The sequence below is a fragment of the Eleginops maclovinus genome, chromosome 6 (genome assembly GCF_036324505.1).
Source record: "Eleginops maclovinus isolate JMC-PN-2008 ecotype Puerto Natales chromosome 6, JC_Emac_rtc_rv5, whole genome shotgun sequence".
Classification (NCBI taxonomy): domain Eukaryota; kingdom Metazoa; phylum Chordata; class Actinopteri; order Perciformes; family Eleginopidae; genus Eleginops; species Eleginops maclovinus.
This window is the reverse complement of record NC_086354.1, coordinates 3,947,121-3,965,992: the sequence shown is the minus strand read 5'-3', so window position 1 is coordinate 3,965,992 and position 18,872 is coordinate 3,947,121. Positions and strand designations below refer to the sequence as shown.

Here is an 18,872-nt window from a genome sequence, read left to right as displayed (position 1 = left end):
CTTACTTTCACTATTAAACATAGCCGTGAGTTCTACTGTTGTTTCTCTACCATTTGATTTCACCAAACGTTTAAGTGATCGCCGATCGTGATCATTCAAGATTTTTTTCCGACCACATTCCTTCCTGGAAGATGATGTTTCCCTGCTGTCCTTCCAGTTTTTAATAATGCGTTTTCTCTGCTTGATGCATGCCAATAATTTGACCCTTCTGAAACAGATTAGCATCTTTTCTGCGACCACAGGATATGTCTTTCAACATGACTGTTTAACACATGAGAAGCTACTCACTGCATCAGTTAGGGTTCAATAACTTGTTGCCAGCTGAAACATAATCACCCATGCAGTAATTATCCAATGGGAGGCTCTTAGCTATTTGCTTAGTTAGATCCAGGTGGTGACCTTTTTTTTGGCCGGGCAGTGTGTATTAAATGTCTTAAATATCTGTCGGCAACTATGTTGTGTACAGATCAGTGAAATGTCAATGGCACATATGTTACATATAGATGTGTAAAATGTGCATTTAATTAATCAACAAGATCAATAAACTGATGTGCCCGCACCACCTAATATTTGTAATTCATCTTTTTTGAAACCTTTTTCTTAATGCATTCACATTAGCTGAGCTTCAGTCAGCAATGTTCTAAACAACAGCTAACGCCAGAACCCTAGGTGTAGTCCTGGACTCTGACCTGAACTTCAACAGTCACATTAAAACAATCACTGAGTCCGCCTACTATCACCTGAAGAACATCTCTAGATTAAAGGACTAATGTCACAGCAGGATCTAGAAAAACTTGTCCATGCTTTTATCTTCAGTAGACTGGACTACTGTAACGGTGTCTTTACAGGTCTCACTAAGAAATCCATTAGAAAGCTGCAGCTGATTCAGAACGCTGCGGCTCGAGTCCTCACTAACACAGAGAGAGTGGATCACATTACTCAAGTTCTGAGGTCTTTACACTGGCTTCCTGTCTGTCAGAGAACTGATTTCAAAGTTCTGCTGCTGGTTTATAAAGCATTGAATGGTTTAGGCCCAACATACATTTCTGATCTCCTACTATATTATGAACCATCCAGAACTCTCAGCTCTTCTGGGATTTTCTTTTTGTAAAGCACTTTGAATTGCCCAGGTTTGAAAGGTGCTATATATATTAAACTTTCCTTGCCTAAAGCTGCATTCACACGATCAGCGGATCAACAGCTCTGCAATGACTTTGGTGTACTGTTTCTTTGGAGAGTAATTGACGCTTGACCATTCATATTATTTCCACTTTGACCTTGTTTGACCTTCCGACATGCAACCAATCAGATGACAGCAACCATAATCAGAAACGGAACTTAGCCAGCAGTTTTCCTGCAAGGCTTTGCGCCCAACCTCTCAGGAAGCAAAGAGCAAATTTGAATCATGTGAATGCATCTTAATGCCTTTAAAACTAGTACAGTAGAGAGTAAGACTCATTCTGTTACACAGCCTCTACAAAGTATTTCCGTTTTCCTGATGAAAAATATGACATGGGGTATATAAGAACTTATATAATGTAGATATCCCTTAGTGCACCTGCCATGTCCAATAATAGTGTAGCACGTGGAGGCTATGACCCTAACATACCTGGCTTCACTTAAAGCAGTCCACAGAAACTCACCAACTTCATCATCACCAGTGTTGGGTGTAACGCGTTACAAAAGTAACAGAGTTACAGTAATGTATGACTTTTAGCTGTAACGCAGTAATATAACGCATTACTTCTGAAATGTGGGTAATATAATACCTGTTAGAATTCTCAGTAACGCAGTAACAACACATTTTAACCCGAAATGATGAGGTGCTTTGTTTCTAAGAACTCACAAACATTGCGAGACATTCCGACAACAGAGAAACAATTGTGCAGGTAGAATAGTAACTCAGGAAGTCTGTTTACTATTGGTTAAGAGGGCTGCAGAAACAGATTCACAATGCAGAGCTGCAGGCTCACAATGCAGAGCTGCAGGCTCAGATAAAAGAACAGAGAAAGACAGGAGTGCGCGCAGGACAAAGCAACAGAAGGTAACTTTCTCTGGGTCAGCTGCTTGAACCCAGAGAAGTGGTAGAGTGTTGAAGATCTGCAGCCTCTGTCCTCTGTGGAATCGCCGGCTTTTAGAAATCTTGTCAGCCAAATCCCCGTTAACACACCAATGACAAGGTCAGCTAATGCTGCCACAGAGACTTGTTCATATACAGCAGGTCACAGGGCCGTGCAGAGGCTCCACTAACATGTTATTAATAACACACAGAGACGTCATGTTACCGGTATCACATATTATTCAGCCCACTTAAACGGAGCACGAGTTTAATCTCTAGCTCTTTTCCAAATGTTCAGCATGTACTGCCAGATAGATAGATAGCTTTAATTAATGAGCTGCAATAAACTACATTTTAGCATTTAAAGACCTACTTTAGAGGTTATTTTGGTGAAAGTAACTCAAAGTAACGCAAAAGTAGTGTAACACATTACAGTTCAGAGACAGGAATGTAACTTATTACTTTAAAAAGACAGTCATAAGTTGTATGTACTGTATTACATTTTGGAAGTTACTTGCCCATCACTGATCATCAAAAACTATCTAGAGAGGTCCTTTTCCTAAACAGACTTTTGCTGGCTTTTGGCATCACCAGCGAGTTTACAGCACTGCTCGTGCAAAGTAAGCATCTGTACGTTTATTAGAACTTTTCCTTCACAGCATTAAGAAAGCACTACCTGTGTTGGGGTCCACAGAGAAGAAGGGTTGTCCCTGCAGGATGCTGTAAACTATCTTGGCACTGTTCCCATAGGTTGGATCATCTGCATCCGAGGCGGTCACCTGCAAAACTGAGGTTCCTGCACAGAGAAGAGCGCACATAGTGAGTCAGATAGTGAAATAGCCAAAGCAACAACCACCAAAAATAATAACTGACAGGTTGTGAATACTGACACATTCTTAATGCTTAAATCTGTAATACTTTAATCAACATAATTCTTTTGAACGTTCAAAGTTTGAAGTTACAGTCTCGAAACATATGTTTTTTACAGCAATTTAGATCTTTGATACATTTTCACCTTTCTATTACCACCTCTGTAAAATAAATGAGTTATTATTTAACTGAGGTGATTTGAATCATTTTACATTCTGAAAAGGTTTTTTTTGACGCCTAACAAAAGTGTCATTGTGACATGGGTGTATTACTACAAGTACAATAATAGTTATTTACCTTGTTCTACAAAATCTAAAAATCTAACTTTGGTTGGTTAACTTAAGCTACTCAACAACAAAGGTTAGGCTATCACCGATGAATAGCTAGCCTGCTAGTTAGCTAACAAACTGATAAGCTGCCCTGTAGATTACAGAACATTCGACAATATTTCATAAAAACAGTGAGTTAAGACAGACTTATTATCATATATATATTCTTTATTAAGTTTTAACTGCATCACATGGTCTTAATTATTGAATATCACACATTAGCACTTTATATCACATGAACCATGTAAGTAAGTTCGGATTGAGTTGAGATCATTTTGTTGAACATAATTCTTTCCTGTTTACTTTAATTAAATCTGTTGTTGTGGTCATTGACACATAATTCATCTTTAGTTTTCCTAAACACATAATTGTACTGTTACTGCTGCATTAGCCTCCAAATGTGAAATGGAAACAGACCAACATCTTGTATTATGACACTCTAAACTCTGAGCTACTGTGAAACACAGTGTGTGTGGCAGCAGTGATTCTGTGAGGCGCCCATTAACCTGACAAGTAGCTGCAGAATGCAGAGGCTAATTCTCCTTCAGCATCATGGACCTGCGTTGGATTTGTTTTCGTGGCAAAGACATTTTCACCTTAAGCCAAATTAAGGTTTGAAGTGCCTAAAATCCTTCACTCACAAGTATCTTCTTTTTTTCAATCACTTTCTTTTTGTTGTATTATTGGTTTTTCTAACCACTATCTTCCATTTGATAGATGACCACATTGCATTACATGGTGTTACACGACTACGGGAGCAATTTGGCATTAGTTCACCGTTTAATTGATCAGAGCATCAGGGCCATGAGCCACAACCTCCCAGACACACACTTACAGACAGTCCATACCATTGAGTGTAAATAAAGAGGGATGACATGACCAAAATGAAACCAAAACATTTCATCAGCAGAAAATACTGCTTGCATCTATGGCAGCAGAGGGCATTATATTTCTTCCTCTGATGAATCTGCATCCTCCACTGAACAAATTATGTTTGTGTACATTTGGCTGTTAATTCTTACTCAAGTAGGTTTGGGAATGCTAGACTAATGCCTGCTTTGTGTTCTCCCACTTCTCCACCACTCCATCAGCAGCTAATCCTCCTGTTCCTACGTACAGCTTGAGCTTGTTATTTCAAAGGTTGAGAAATAGCTGCCTCTGTTAATTAAACAACCTTCACTGTCTAATAATGCTGAGTCTCATCTCCAATAATGCTTGACAGAAATGCCAGGTTCAGATTTCACAATGTCATTGGCTCATTAAATGTTGTTTCCCAAACTTCCAAAAATCTATTTTCCATTTAATAAACCCATATTTGAGTATGAAAATTCTATGACCGCTTCCATGTTATTGACTACGGAGGCCGACAGATGAGAATGTGGTACAAAGGCCCAAAACACTTCCATAGACAGGAACATGCTGCAATTTAGAAACAATGCAAATATAAAAACACATGTGCAGCATTTAGGACGTTCACCAACTTGACGAAACATTTGCATTATTTACTGACAGCCCTGCGTAAACCAACAGTTCAAATGCAAAATTCTGCAAGAAACTCAAAAGAAACTCAAAACACAACAGAAACCAGGGGACACTGATAAGTGACGCTCCGGGATTATAAAGCAGGCCAACTGTCACTGTCACTGGAAACGTTCCTACAATTTATCTAAACTGTTTTTGTTTTTTTAAATGCGATCATACTGTATGATTCCTTCTGAGTGTATTGCAGATATGCTGTAAGCTAGCTACCAAACCTAGCTTACCTCGTCATTTTAATTATACTGAACAAAAAACGTACAATTATGAAACAGGCTAACTCTGCCATCAGTGACAGTTGGTCAACTCTATAATCCCCGAACGTCACCAAGCGTAAGTAATTTGTTGTCTAGATTGGGGAGAGGTTTCTTCATTAGCAAGTGTCTTTGCGCATTTGTGTTTCTTATAATGGCATCATTTCTGAGGCTGCAGCGTGTTAGGCCTAACTAGCAATAATCACATTCTCTGAACCGGAAGCAACGGCGCCAGTACCAGAACCGCAGCTTGCAGAACAATGGCGGACGTAAGCGTAAAAGCGGAAGAGGCAGAGAAGGGGGATGAACTTAGTGAAAATACAGAGAACAGCGGAGATATGAATCTTCCTCATCCATGGCCATACATGAAGGAGATGTTCGTTATTATCAGCACACAAAATGATTCTTGGAGAACGCGATGCGAATTGTGTTGACCCAAAAACCATGAACTTTTGTCTTTTGTCCCTGTCCCAACGCTGCTTTTCTTTGCTTGTGTTTTAAAAGGTGGTTGTTCACAGTTGAAACATTCATGAGCAAACAATGACATTATTACAATTTGAAATGGAAGATCTTTGATGTTGTATTAATATAAAGTGAGGTCCATTTACCAGGTACTCTATAAAAAAGTTGGTAGTTATCGGTACTTTTTACTTGAGTTCATTTCGAAGCCAATACTTCTTTATTTTTACTTGAGCAAAGAAGTTTAGTCAGTACTTTTACCAGAATAAATGATGTGTGTACTTTTGCCATCTCTGGTGACGGACTGAGCTACTGCCGCCACCACTAACGTTTCTCCAGTGATTGGTCAAGTCTTGACTGATCATCAATTATTTATTTTTTTTGCTCAATGGTCCACCTGTTTTACCTTTATGCGTCCATCGAAAAAAGCAACACCAAAAAGATTATTGGAGGAGATACATGTGACATCACTAGCTGTTGTTTCAGAGATCAGCAGACAGCGAGACTTCTTAGCCTGCTTGCTTTTCGTAGTTGTTCAAAAATGTTTGTCTTTAATTTAATTTCCCCACATTAAAGCAATCCACAGAGCAAATGGGGAAGAGTAAAGAGAGTAGATGGAGAGACGAAAGAAAGATTCTCAAACAAGTTCATAGATGAGAGAGAGTTGGGAGCTATATGCGATGAAGAGCAGTGTGGGTGGGATGGAGAGGGATGAAAGAGACCCAGAGATAATGATCAATCTAGAGAGAGACAAAGACAGGGCCCGAGCAGCAGGAGCTAAAGACACACAGTGACAGTCCTGCTGGTCTTTATGTTCTGTTAGCAGTCTGCTCTTACAAGGTCATGTTGTTTGATTGATGATGGGAATGAGTGGGAGGCTGGCCGACTAATCTCTGTAGGAGAAACCCTTGGAGGCAGTTTACTATAAAAATCCTTAACAAAACAAACACAGTCAAAAGAAATGTTGTCCAAATAAAAAAAAAAGCTACACAGTCCAAGTCACACTTTCGGTTTGTCAACCACTTTTGACTTTAAGAGCATACAGTGTGCTCTCATATAAAGTGTTTTGCAGTGGTTTTTTGAAGCACACTGTCCTTAATGTTTGGTCCTCTCCTATTGTATGTGTTTTGTCCTAAAGGGCAACTGTAGACAACACATCTCAATTATGAAAAATCAGCGAGTTAATGGGCTCAACTTTTCATGGACGTGTCCTTGCACAATATAAAATACATGGTTTTAATGTCACATCTACATCAGAGATCGTCAGAAAGACGTTCAGATTGAGTATGGACAATAAAGGTCATGATGAGTATAAATAAATAAATAAAAAGAGGGGTTTCTTTTTAGAGTTAGATACAGTATGAACTGTAATGTGCTAGGGTTAGGGTTAAGTAGAAAAGCAAATGGGTTTATATATATATATATTTTAAAGAACACACTGCCAACCTGAAGGCAAGAAATAATGTACCAACACACTGCCTTACATGTTTACCTTATGGTCATGCAAGTGTGAATATATACGCCTACTGCCTGAATCTGCTTCATGGTTTTCTCTTTCTTTGGTTCATTTGTTCTGTTTTTAATTCAGCAGGTGAACTTATATGTTCATAAAATAGTGTGTGTGAGCTTAACTGTGCGTTAAACTAAAACGGAGCATTTTATCCCTGCTTTTTCAAACTGTAGTATGTGTTTCAGTGTTGGTGTATAGGCTACGGCCTGAATATGCTTCATGAAAGGCAGGTTTTCCTATACATTTTTTATCCTAAATATCTTGGTTTCTTCTTTACTAAGGTCACATTGCTCTGTTATATTACATAATACACTTAAGTACAAGCTTAGTTTATATGTAGATAATTCAAAAGTAACAGAAAAGTAATCAGGATACATAACTTTTACATAATTATACTTCCTATGTACTACTTTACTATACTATACTTAATTAGCAGTATACATTTTTGAAGTAACCCTACCACACCTGGACAGACACACCCACACACACTTACAGTGTCATTCCATACCCCGCAGTGTTAGATGATAAACTTTGAAAGCCGTTGTTTCTTTTCCTGCGGTCATGACTACAATCTACGCATCACTGGTGAGTTCATTGAGAGCAAAGCAAAAGTCAAGGTCCTTGTATGTGTGCACCGAAAAGGCTAATTTGGAATTGTTTGCTGCAAAAGATCTCATTGATATTCTCTCGTAATTATTTTATTTTCTATTGATATCAGAATCAGACACAGATCTATTGCCAAGTTGGTTAACACATATGAGGAATGTGTCATGGTGTTTATGGTGTATACATAAACATAAAAACTTGTTTCAGAAATAAAATTAAAGTTAAATTAAAACACTGATAGAAAATGTACACCTCTTAAAAGTTACAATGTGCACATTTTCTTTTGATATTGTGGTACTGATTAGATTTTTTTAGGGTAATTTTATTGGGATACATTTTAAAGTAACCCTCCCAATGCTGCTTACCAACTTCAGACATCTCAGGCACAGCTGCTGCGAAGGGTCCTTCAGGGAACGTGGGAGCATTGTCGTTGACATCCTGGACCTTGACGATGAACTCGGACTGTGCCTCCAGGGAGCGGTTTGTCTGCCTCTCGATGGCCCTTGCATGTAGCACATACTGCGACTTGCTCTCACGGTCCAGGCTCTTTGCTGCGTGGATGTCACCCGTTGTCTCGTCAATGATGAAGATGGACCCGGCCCCCTCCCCAGACAGGATGTAGCGCACAGAACCGTCAGCCTTGTCGGAGTTGGAGTGGAGCTGGAGATGAAAGGAGGAGAAAATTAGGAAGGGAGGGGGTAGTTAAGTGTCCGACAAGTATGATTCAGAGTAATAGCCAAGTGTCAGGCTGAGTGGTCAGTTAACGGTGAGGGGCAGGAAATGAGAAGCACAGCCATCCAATCAGGGAAGGAAAAATTAAAGTCACTGTCAAAGTATTCGGAAGAGGAGAACGTTCCAAACATGCAGTCGTTCCTCAGCAGGAATTTTCACTGAGCAAATTAAAGATGGAGAGAGAGAGAGAGATAATTACCAAGGAAAGAGAAAGTGAAAGACCCTGATAAAGTTTAGATCGGACTGTCTTTGCTCTGGGCTTCATTAAAGAGACCCTATTATGCTTTTGGGGGTGTCTCTTTCCTGTAGTTATACAACATCCCTGTGTTCCCTCCAGAGGGAGTTTCTCTCCCACATTTGACTACTTGGTTTACTTTCAAAAACATAAAGACATCACTATGAAACACATGCATTTCTATTGGCTAGCACACCAACACATTGTAAACAGGCAGTTCGAGAAAAATAAAGACCTTCTTTAACATTAAAGCACGTAAACATGTCAGAGTAGAGGCAAACAATTACATTTTAACCCAATTCAACGGCAACATATTCTAATTCTAGGGGATATAATAATTAACGGATACAAGACGAATGACAGCTCGTCTTTCTGATTTTGATGGATCATTCTCAAATTAATTAAGCCTTATAATAGTGCCTGATTCTTTCGTGAGTTTGAGATTATGTTGTGTGTGTTCCCTTACCTCCTAGGTTTTTTACTAGACAGACTGCAACTTAATATTTGCTGGCCAAAGTCCAGAGGAAACACTTTTTTTGGCCAACAACTTCATAAGAATGTTGTAGTGGCTCTGAAGAGTGGACATCAAGTAGACATCTGTCCTTAGAAGCCTAGAGCATTAACCAGCCAACTATCCCTTCATCGTCAACACAAGAAACGTGTAGTTTGCGTCTCCTGCCTACTGCCATAAGTACATCAGAACATCTGGATGTGTAGTTGAGTTAGCAGGAGGCTAAAGGTCACGCAGGTTCTGGCCACACTACCCTGCTCCTCAGCTCCCTTCACTGGCTGCACAAAAGTTATATTTATTATTTTATTTAACTATCTATCCGAAATGTCATCATACAAAGCATCTACAGACAGACTCAATTGCTTCTCCATCATTTAGAAATACCCAAAATCTGCCAAGAGAGACCAGCTCTGAGTTTCAGCTCATAGTCCAGCTGATTCCAAGAAAATGGAGCAGCAGAACTTTAAGCCCTTCTTCCGAGTTCACTTTGGACTTTTGGGACATTTAGGAAAAACAAGTCCTGGGAGCGAGGCAGATGGGTTCCCGTACTTTTCCGAAAATTCTTAAAGACTCTAGCCTAGCCGGGTACACAAGGACCGTTCTGTAATTGATCAGGCCCTTCCAAATGTATGTAGCACTTGAAAAATGTGGCTTATTGAAAGGTGATGTACTTGCAGGATTCTAGGTGTTCTGAGTTATGGTCGTCATGGTTAAATGCATTTATTGTAGGACTCTTTGGATAAAAGCCTCAGCTAAACTAAATGTAATGTAATAAATGTAATGGTATTTTCCCTTAATGGAGAAATCCTCACCATTACCTTGTTCTAGAGGCCTGGTTTCTAAAAATGTCTCCCTGGCATACCCAAATATGAATTTGTCTATTATGGCCTTGGTATTCACATTCATTGCTACAGTGGATTTTAATCAAACCTGAAAGAATAAGGCTCTGATTTGGGTGTGTAATGACCCTCCAAATCCATGGTTCAGTCCATATGTGGAGCTTCAACAATGATTGGTTATCTGATTGCTGAACATTATCCAAGCCATGTGGAACATGGTGAATATCCCATCAATCAACATGATTCCTTACACACTGCTTTCCAAATCGTTGTTGGAGAGGAGAAATAGTCAAGGGAGGCAAATCTTGAAACAGTTGGAAAAAAGGAACAGAAAAAGACAACAAAATGAGCCGAAGAGAAAGATAGAATAGAAATACACTGCTCCAACTAAGTCAAGGGAGTGTTAAGACAAAGAGAATCAGTCTCCTTGGCATGAAATAAAACATTTAAAAGAAAAAGAGGTGACAGGAGAAGACAGACACAATAGGGGAGGAGGATAAAAATACAGACGCATGGTTGTGTGTTACTAAGCAGCAGCTTGAGAAGGAGCGGCGACTGACATTTTGAGGCTGAAGTATTTCCCCATGTGCACATCTCTCTAGCGAGAGGAACAAAGGCTTGTGCGGGTGTGAAATATGCATCAAAAAGCACGAGGGTGGGCGGGCAGGAAGCATTGGTTATTAATCTAAACAGGTTAATTCCATTCCGCTGGGATTTAAAGGACATGTGGGAGCAGATACACAATGAGGGGGGTTCAATCTGATCCAATATCATTTATCCAGTTTATATCACACCAGTGCTTCATTTTGTCAACGAAATTGAGCAAGTGTGGGGAGCACCAGGGTGTCCGGCCCTGGGAACATACAGGCAGCCATTTATTTGCTCTGAAAAACTAGCAAGAATTGTTTTAATTACAGATAAAGGTTTCCACGTGGTGTAACCTAATAACTTGGCCAATTCTCTTAACGTTGGTATTAAGAATGAGAATCAGAATACCTGTATTAGTCCCGAAGAGGGGAAATGTACAATAGAAACTACTCAGCGGTGAGTAAGAGAGCTGCAAAAGGGCAGCCTGAGCGGCACCGGAAGTAGGAAATGGGGTACCTAGGGGTCGGCAGCCTTTACTCTCAAAAGAGTCAATATTTCCACTAAACATACACTTTCATACCAAAATTGTTACCCAAAGTTCACAGCGCTAAAAAATATTGATTGAGAAGAAGCAAACAGCAAAATATATTTTGAATTTAGCTTCACAATGTAACCTGAAACTACAATAATACTTATGTTCCTTTCTAAATACTGCAGACTAGTTAGTCTGTCAGACTAGTTAGTCTAGCTAGTCAGCTAGTCTTACCCAGGGGTGTCCAAACTACGGCCCGGGGGCCAAATGCGGCCCGCAGGCCATTTTGAATCGGCCCTCTGCAAATTCTAAAAGTATAATGGAATATGGCCCACAAATTAAACTTTCACTTGTCTTATATTGTACTTCTCAAATATATATGTTCAAATATATTAATGAGCCTAAAGAGAGACGGGATGTAGGCTGTTTTTTTCTGAAAGCTTTTTTAAGTATCGCGCATTATTCACCTACATTTGATTTGTTAACTTATAACTTAACTTTTGAGGCAATATTCACCTCTGTAAGTGGCCCAGCTCTCCGTATATTTTTCTGTATGTTGCCCTCTGTGAAAAAAGTTTGGACACCCCTGCCTTAAAGTAATCTGTTTCAACAACATTGCCGGATGGATGGGTGGGTGGGCTTGGCTTGTCCCCTTTTAGTAACGGAAGCCGGGAGGTATGTGTGTGACGTGTGCACCTGGGGGTTGTGGGAAAGAGAACTGTCTGGCTGTGTAATGGCGATGACCGCGGTGAGGCGCACATGTGTAGTGTGGAGAGGGAAAAAGTGTCCAGTTTAGCTCATTATGAACCTGCTTAAAGACATGTTATCACGTTCTGAGGGAAATAAAGCGGCGGATGTTCCAACGGCACCCAAATGCCTCCTCATCTTTTTGTTAACGTAAAAATAGCCTTGGCGGCTGGTTACCGGCCTGACAAGAGCCAAGGTCAGACATTCAAAGGCCAGTGAGCATCCCAACTAGGGTTCGGAGACGAGATACTGTCCGAGACTGAACGAAAGGTAACGGATGGATGGCACAATCGAAAACCTTTTCTAAACGAAAGCCTGTACCATGCATTGGAAATGTTGCCCTAGTGTGTGTGTGTGTGTGTGTGTGTGTGTGTGTGTGTGTGTGTGTAAGTGTGTGTGTGTGTGTGTGTGTGTGTGTGTGTGTGTGTGTGTTGGGAACCAGTTAACTAATCACTCTCATGTAGTGGAACAGATTTGCTGCCAAGAATTAAAGAGAGCTGGAATGAGTGTGTGTTAGTGCCTGTCTGTATGTGTGAGATAAATGTCTTGCCAGGCGAGTGTGTGTTTGTGTTTGTGTGTTTGTATGCTTGCTTGTGAGTGTTTTTTTCATCGTGTTTATGCTCAGGTTTCTGTAAAAGCGTGTCATCGTAGCCAAACTTCACACCATCATTCAAACACTCTGCGTCTGACAGGCTGCTGAAGACTGATGTATTTTGATATATTCATTCATTTAGATTTTCATATTGACGTAAATACATATTCACATCTGGGACTTACTCTCTCTCTCTTCTCTGTCTCTTTCTCTTTCTCAGAAATGTGTTGATAGTTTTTGATTCAACAGACAGGAGCTACACTAAACATGTCTATAGTAAGACCTTCAAAATGTTCCCCGTCAGTGAGCTTCTGTTGTATCTCAGCATTGAGATACAACACTGCTGAGATAGGGCTTCAGCTCCACCAAGAATATCAATAGCCCTATTGTAGCCCAACCATGAAACAATTTGACATGTGAAAGAAAAGAATATCTAGAGTCTAGTTGATTGTATACAGCTTCTGTTTCCAACATTTTCCAATTGATTCAGCCAAATAGCACCCAATTGTAATTTAAAGAGGCCCTATAAATTATAGGGCCTCTTTAAATTACAATTATACGCATTATAGGGCCTATAATGCGTTTTCTGGTTTTCCCTTCCCTGTAGTGTGTTTTATAGGATTGTGTGCATGTCTGCAAAGGCTAAAAACCCTGTGAGTCTTCAGGAGGGAGTTTGTCTCTCAAACACTGCCTGAAACGCCTCCATTGGACTCCTTTGTTTACTTCTGTATCATAATGACATCACTATGTAACACTTGTGCTTCTATTGTGAAAACAGGTGCTGCAGCACAGGCAGTATGAGAAACATAAAGAGCTTTTTGAACATTAAAGCATGGAGACATGTCCCAGGGGAGGCACTAAATACTGAACATGAGCAGGATAGGGAACACTTAACAACTACCATGAAAAACAATTGTTAACAACCCTTTGGAGGACTAAAACCCCCAAAAATGGAACAAATGAAAACAATAACTTTGCTGAATTGTAGTTTGATTTAATAATAACAGGAAAAGCTTGAATATATATTGTTTCATACAGTGTTTTTTCACAACTTTTAGCAACATAAAGCAGTGAAAGAGGTATGCTGTTTAGGTCTGGGAGTTTCTTTACTGTCAGATGCTGTGATAAAATAAATTCAATCTTTTCACAGCCTGTAAATGTTGGCAGAGACTGTACAGTATGACTCAGAGGCAATATGAAATATGTCTTTTACTAGCTGGTAGTGTTCACTATTCTGGTGGTATTTTGTCAACTTCACTTGAATCGACAGTCTGTGTTTACAACATCTACACCCAGATGACCCTAACCTGCACTGTGCTGGTTGAGTTTTGTACAGGGCAGAGGTTTGCTAGTTTCTAGTGTGAAAGCATGTTTTTTTCTTGTCTTGTTTTGCTTTGTGTTTTTCCTACCTTTGAACTTTCCTGCTGTGTGTCATTGTCTTCCCCGGTGTGGTACAGCTTCCAAAGTTCCTTGTATCTGGATTGAATTCCTCGTATCATGGCTTTTCCCTCTTTTGTTTTTTTTACTTTTATTTTGTTAAACCATGCCTGCTATATTAGTTAGCGTAGCTTTAAATTAGTAGCTTTAAATTATTAAAGCTTATTTAAAGTTTGGGATTTTTATACCTGCCTCTACTCTTTTGAACTGCATTTGGGTCCTGATTTTCTTACCCCTGTTAATTAATAATTGTTATGTGAAAACCGGACGAAATAATTACAATGTGACAAAATCGCAAAGCATGGTTCAGACTTGCAGATGTAAAAACACTGTTCTGAGTGCATCAGTACAGGGTGGGTGGGTGCTGTGTCTACAGTCATGCAATGCTTTCAGTTATATGCTCACCATGTTCAGAAAAAACAGTGCGAACATGCTGATGTTTAGCAGTTATCATGCTATCATGTTTCAAGTTTCAAGTTTCAAGTTTCAAGGCTTTATTTGTCATATGCACAGCAGATACAGCGTATATGTTGGCAATGAAAATCTTATGTCGCGTGCTCCTCCAACAACTCAACATACATGGTGCAAATAACATAAATAAAATAGTGCAAAAAGAGAGAAGAATATTTACAATATCAACAATAAAGATTTGAGGATGTGAAATATATACATATGTGGAATACATTGAGAGTATTTAAACACTTTACACTGTTGAATGAGGAGGTATGGACAGATGCATATATTATGTATAGCAGATATGTATGGCAGATGTGTATAATATATATATGTGTGTACTATAAACAGATGTGAGTAGACATTCACAGAGCTCAGGAGTTCAGTAGTCTTATAGCCTGTGGTATAAAACTGTCTCTGAGTCTGGTGGTCTTGGTCCGGATGCTGCGGTACCGTCTGCCAGACGGCAGCAGACAGAACAGATTGTTGCTGGGGTGATGGGGGTCCTTTAATATCCTACCGGCCTTCTTCCTACACCGCTGGGTGTAGAGGTCCTCCATGGATGGCAGCTCCGTCCTGGTGATGTGCTGAGCAGTTTTCACCACCCTCTGTAGAGTCTTACGGTTGAGGGCGGTGCAACTGCCATACCAGGCGGTGATGCAGCCAGTCAGGATACTCTCGATGGTGCACCTGTAGAAGTTGCAGAGTATCCTGGAGTCCATGTTGAACTTCCGCAGCCTGCGGAGGAAGAAGAGCCGCTGTCGAGCCGTCTTGGATATGACCCTGGTGTGATGTGTCCATGTCAGGTCCTCACTGATGTTTACCCCGAGGAACCTGAAGCTGCTGACTCTCTCCACAGGATTCCCGTCGATGGTGATGGGTGTGTGTGCCTCTCTCTGCCTCTTCCTGTAGTCCACAATCAGCTCCTTTGTTTTGCTGACGTTGAGATGGAGGTTGTTGTCCTGGCACCAAGATGTCAGGGCTCTGACCTCCTCTCTGTACGCCGTCTCGTCGCCGTCTGTGATCAGGCCGATGACGGTCGTGTCGTCAGCAAACTTGATGATGGTGTTGGAGCTGTGTGTGGCCACGCAGTCGTGCGTGAACAGGGAGTAGAGGAGAGGGCTGAGCACACAACCCTGAGGGGCTCCGGTGTTGAGGGTCAAGGTGGAGGATGTGATGTTCCCCATCCGCACTGCCTGGGATCTGCCCGTCAGGAAGCTCATGATCCAGTCACAGAGGGCGCTGTTGAGCCCAAGGTCCCTGAGCTTAATGATGAGCTTGGAGGGCACAATGGTGTTGAATGCTGAACTGTAGTCAATGAACAGCATTCTCACATAAGTGTTCCTCTGGTCCAGGTGGGAGAGGGCAGTGTGGAGGGTGAGGGAGATGGCATCATCCGTGGACCTGTTTGCTCTGTAGGCAAACTGCATGGGGTCCAGTGAGTCAGGGAGGGAGGAGGTGATAAAAGTTTTGACTAACCGCTCAAAGCACTTCATGATGATGGAGGTGAGTGCAACTGGGCGGTAGTCATTGAGGCAGATGGGTTTTGTCTTTTTGGGGACAGGGACAATGATGGACTCTTTAAAGCATGTGGGGACTACAGACTGGAGCAGTGACCTATTGAAAATGTCTGTGAACACATCTGCCAGCTGAACTGCACACACCTTGAGAGCACGGCCAGGGATGCCATCAGGTCCCGGAGCCCTGTGTGCGTTGATCCTTTTCAGAGATCTACACACATCTGCACTGGTTAAAACCAGTGAGCAGGGATCCTGGGCCTTTGGTGCCTCCACAGCCGGGGGCTTCTCAAAGCGTGCATAAAATGTGTTCAGTTCATCTGGGAGAGATGCAGACACTTCCTCAGCACCACTCGTTGTCCTTTTGTAGTCTGTTATTGTTTTTAGTCCAGACCACATATTTCTGGCGTTGGAGCCCTTGTAGTTCGACTCCACCTTGTCCCTGTATTGTCTTTTCGCACTGCTAATAGCTCTCCGGAGTGCATACCTGGAATTCCTGTACTCATCCAAATCACCGCCGCTGTGCGCGATGGCCCGTGCTTTAAGTTTAGCTCGGACCTCGCCGTTTATCCAGGGCTTCTCATTTGGGAATGTCCGTACAGTAATCCGCGGCACGACGTCATCGATGCATTTGCCGATGTAGCAAATGACCGCGTCAGTGTGTGTGTTTATATCGTCCTCCTCAAACACACACCACTCCGTGATGCCAAAGCAGTGGCGGAGAGCAGAGTCAGACTGCTCGGACCAACGCTGCACTGTCCTTGTCACAGGTCGGTCCCTCTTCAGTCTCTGCCGGTAAACGGGGAGCAGAAGAAGAGATATGTGGTCTGACTTGCCGAAGGGGGGGCGGGGGAGGGCTTTATATCCATGCCGGAAAGGAGTGTAAACATGGTCCAGTGTATTTCCACCGCGCGTGGGGCAGCTGACGTGCTGATAGTATTTCGGCAGGACTTTCTTCATGTTGCTAAGGTTAGACCAGGGGTGTCCAAACTTTTTTCACAGAGGGCCACATACAGAAAAATATACGGAGAGCTGGGCCACTTATAGAGGTGAATATTGTCTCAAAAGTTAAGTTATAAGTTAGCAAAACAAATCAAATGTAGGTGAATAATGCGCGATACTTGAAAAAGCTTTCAGAAAAAAACAGCCTACATCCCGTCTCTCTTTAGGCTCATTAATATATTTGAACATATATATTTGAGAAGTACAATATAAGACAAGCGAAAGTTTAATTTGTGGGCCATATTCCATTATACTTTTAGAATTTGCAGAGGGCCGATTCAAAATTGTCTGCGGGCCGCATTTGGCCCCCGGGCCGTAGTTTGGACACCCCTGCTTTAAGGGTTGAAGTTTAAAGTTAATTAAGGGATGTTTCTGCTTTTATGCTTTTTGATTTGGGATTTTGGACCTTTTTCAAAGTCTTTCAATGAAGAGGAAGAGGAAGCTGTCATTTTTGTGTTAATAAAAAATAACCCAACACAAATTATTCCTAAACAGAGAGTTTACATCTTAAAAACTGCTGGAGGGAATCAAGCTGTTGTTTTCCATCTTGTGCGTTCTACTATTCTTTGTTCATTTTTTGACAGGTTTCTTTGAAAAAATAGTGCTAACTATATAACAGTACATATAGAATAATGTAACATTTCATAGTATTCTCAGGTAATTTAGAGCCTAAATCAACATTAGCAATATAGGAGCCATTTTTATCCAGAGTCGGGTCGCTTGGGAAGCAGTTCCAGCAGAAGGCTGCAAACTTCCCTGGCCACATTCCAAGGCGCTCGCAGGTCAGCCTGGAGATACAATACATCCACCTGGTCCTGGTCTGCCCCTTGTTCTCCTCCCAGCTGACGTGCCTTGATCACCTCCCTCTTGCTAGGTGACGGAACCACCTTAACTGGTTCCTTTCAGTGGCTTTATTTTAAGTCTCTCCCCGGTGACTGAACTTCTAACTTTATCCATTAGGGAGATAGGAGCTGCCCTCTGGAGAAAACCCATTTTGGCCGATTGTATCCGCAAGTTTGTTCTTTCTGTCCTGACCCATCCTTCATGACCATATGTGGGAGTGGAAACGAAGATGGTATGTTTGAGTCCCACTTCAGTCAGAGTGCAAAGCAAGTTGAGCTTATACTGAAAGGTGGAGTAAAAACACTGCAGACCCCTGATTTGTTGGAGAGAATGATCAGTAGAACCACACGGGACATACGGAACATTTATCTTATTTTATAGCGAGATACAAAAAAGATTTGGATGGACAACCATTTTAGGTGTATTTGGATTGTGTCATTGTTTCCCTTATCATAACGATTTAAGAATATACTGTAAAAGACAAAAATGCTGTTGTCCACCAAATGTCAATGAGCATAACACCCTGGGGGCCCCTCCCCCTGACCCTTACTGAGGCCTATTAGATCTTTTCTCTTCTGTACAGTTAAATAGCAGATACAGATAGGGAAATGTACAGTAAGTGTACAGATGAGTTACAATTAAACGGTTTTATGATTAAATCAGACACACACTATTATAGCAACAATTCTAATGTATCTCACCACAGTAATGGTCACATAGCTCAGTTATTAAAAAGCACGTTGGGAAAGAGGCTATGACAGAAACGGTCATCTCCTTCAAATAAAACATATAAAAGCAGAATATCAAGTTTTAACTAACCAGTGTGTTTGGGTTGGAGAGGTTTAATTAATAGTGTTTACATATCTTATTTCCTTTAGTCTCCAGTCCCAAATACTCTGTATCTTTCTATGATTTGGGCGTGACCATATAACCTCTCTAACTCACAAAGCTGGTCTCACAGAGAGAAGCCCAGGCCTACTAATTCAAACATTATATCCTGTGCTGATGTAATTCTATTTTCAGCAAGGTGACTCATGGGAAATCCCTTCTGACTGTGAGGTGATAAATCAAAGTCTCTAACACAGCAGGTAAGTGAGCTCAATCCGAGACAAGATGAACACTTAAAGTTTACAGATGAGTTTAAAGGAATACTACAGCCAACACCTCCGACTGCACTTGATGAGAACTGTCTGCTAAACTTCTGGAGTTTGCAGGATGGAT

The 18,872-nt window shown here is 41.1% G+C and overlaps 1 protein-coding gene across 1 annotated transcript in view; it reads right to left on the bottom strand.

Annotated features, from left to right (window-relative positions):
• Positions 1 to 18,872, bottom strand: part of LOC134866094 (cadherin-18-like) — a 93,566-nt gene that overhangs the window by 51,812 nt on the left and 22,882 nt on the right. The window contains exons 2-3 of the mRNA XM_063886044.1: positions 7,989 to 8,283; positions 2,736 to 2,855 (exon numbers count right to left, since the gene is read on the bottom strand). Coding sequence (XP_063742114.1) covers positions 2,736 to 2,855; positions 7,989 to 8,283 — 415 coding nt within the window. The remainder of the gene's footprint in view (positions 1 to 2,735; positions 2,856 to 7,988; positions 8,284 to 18,872) is intronic.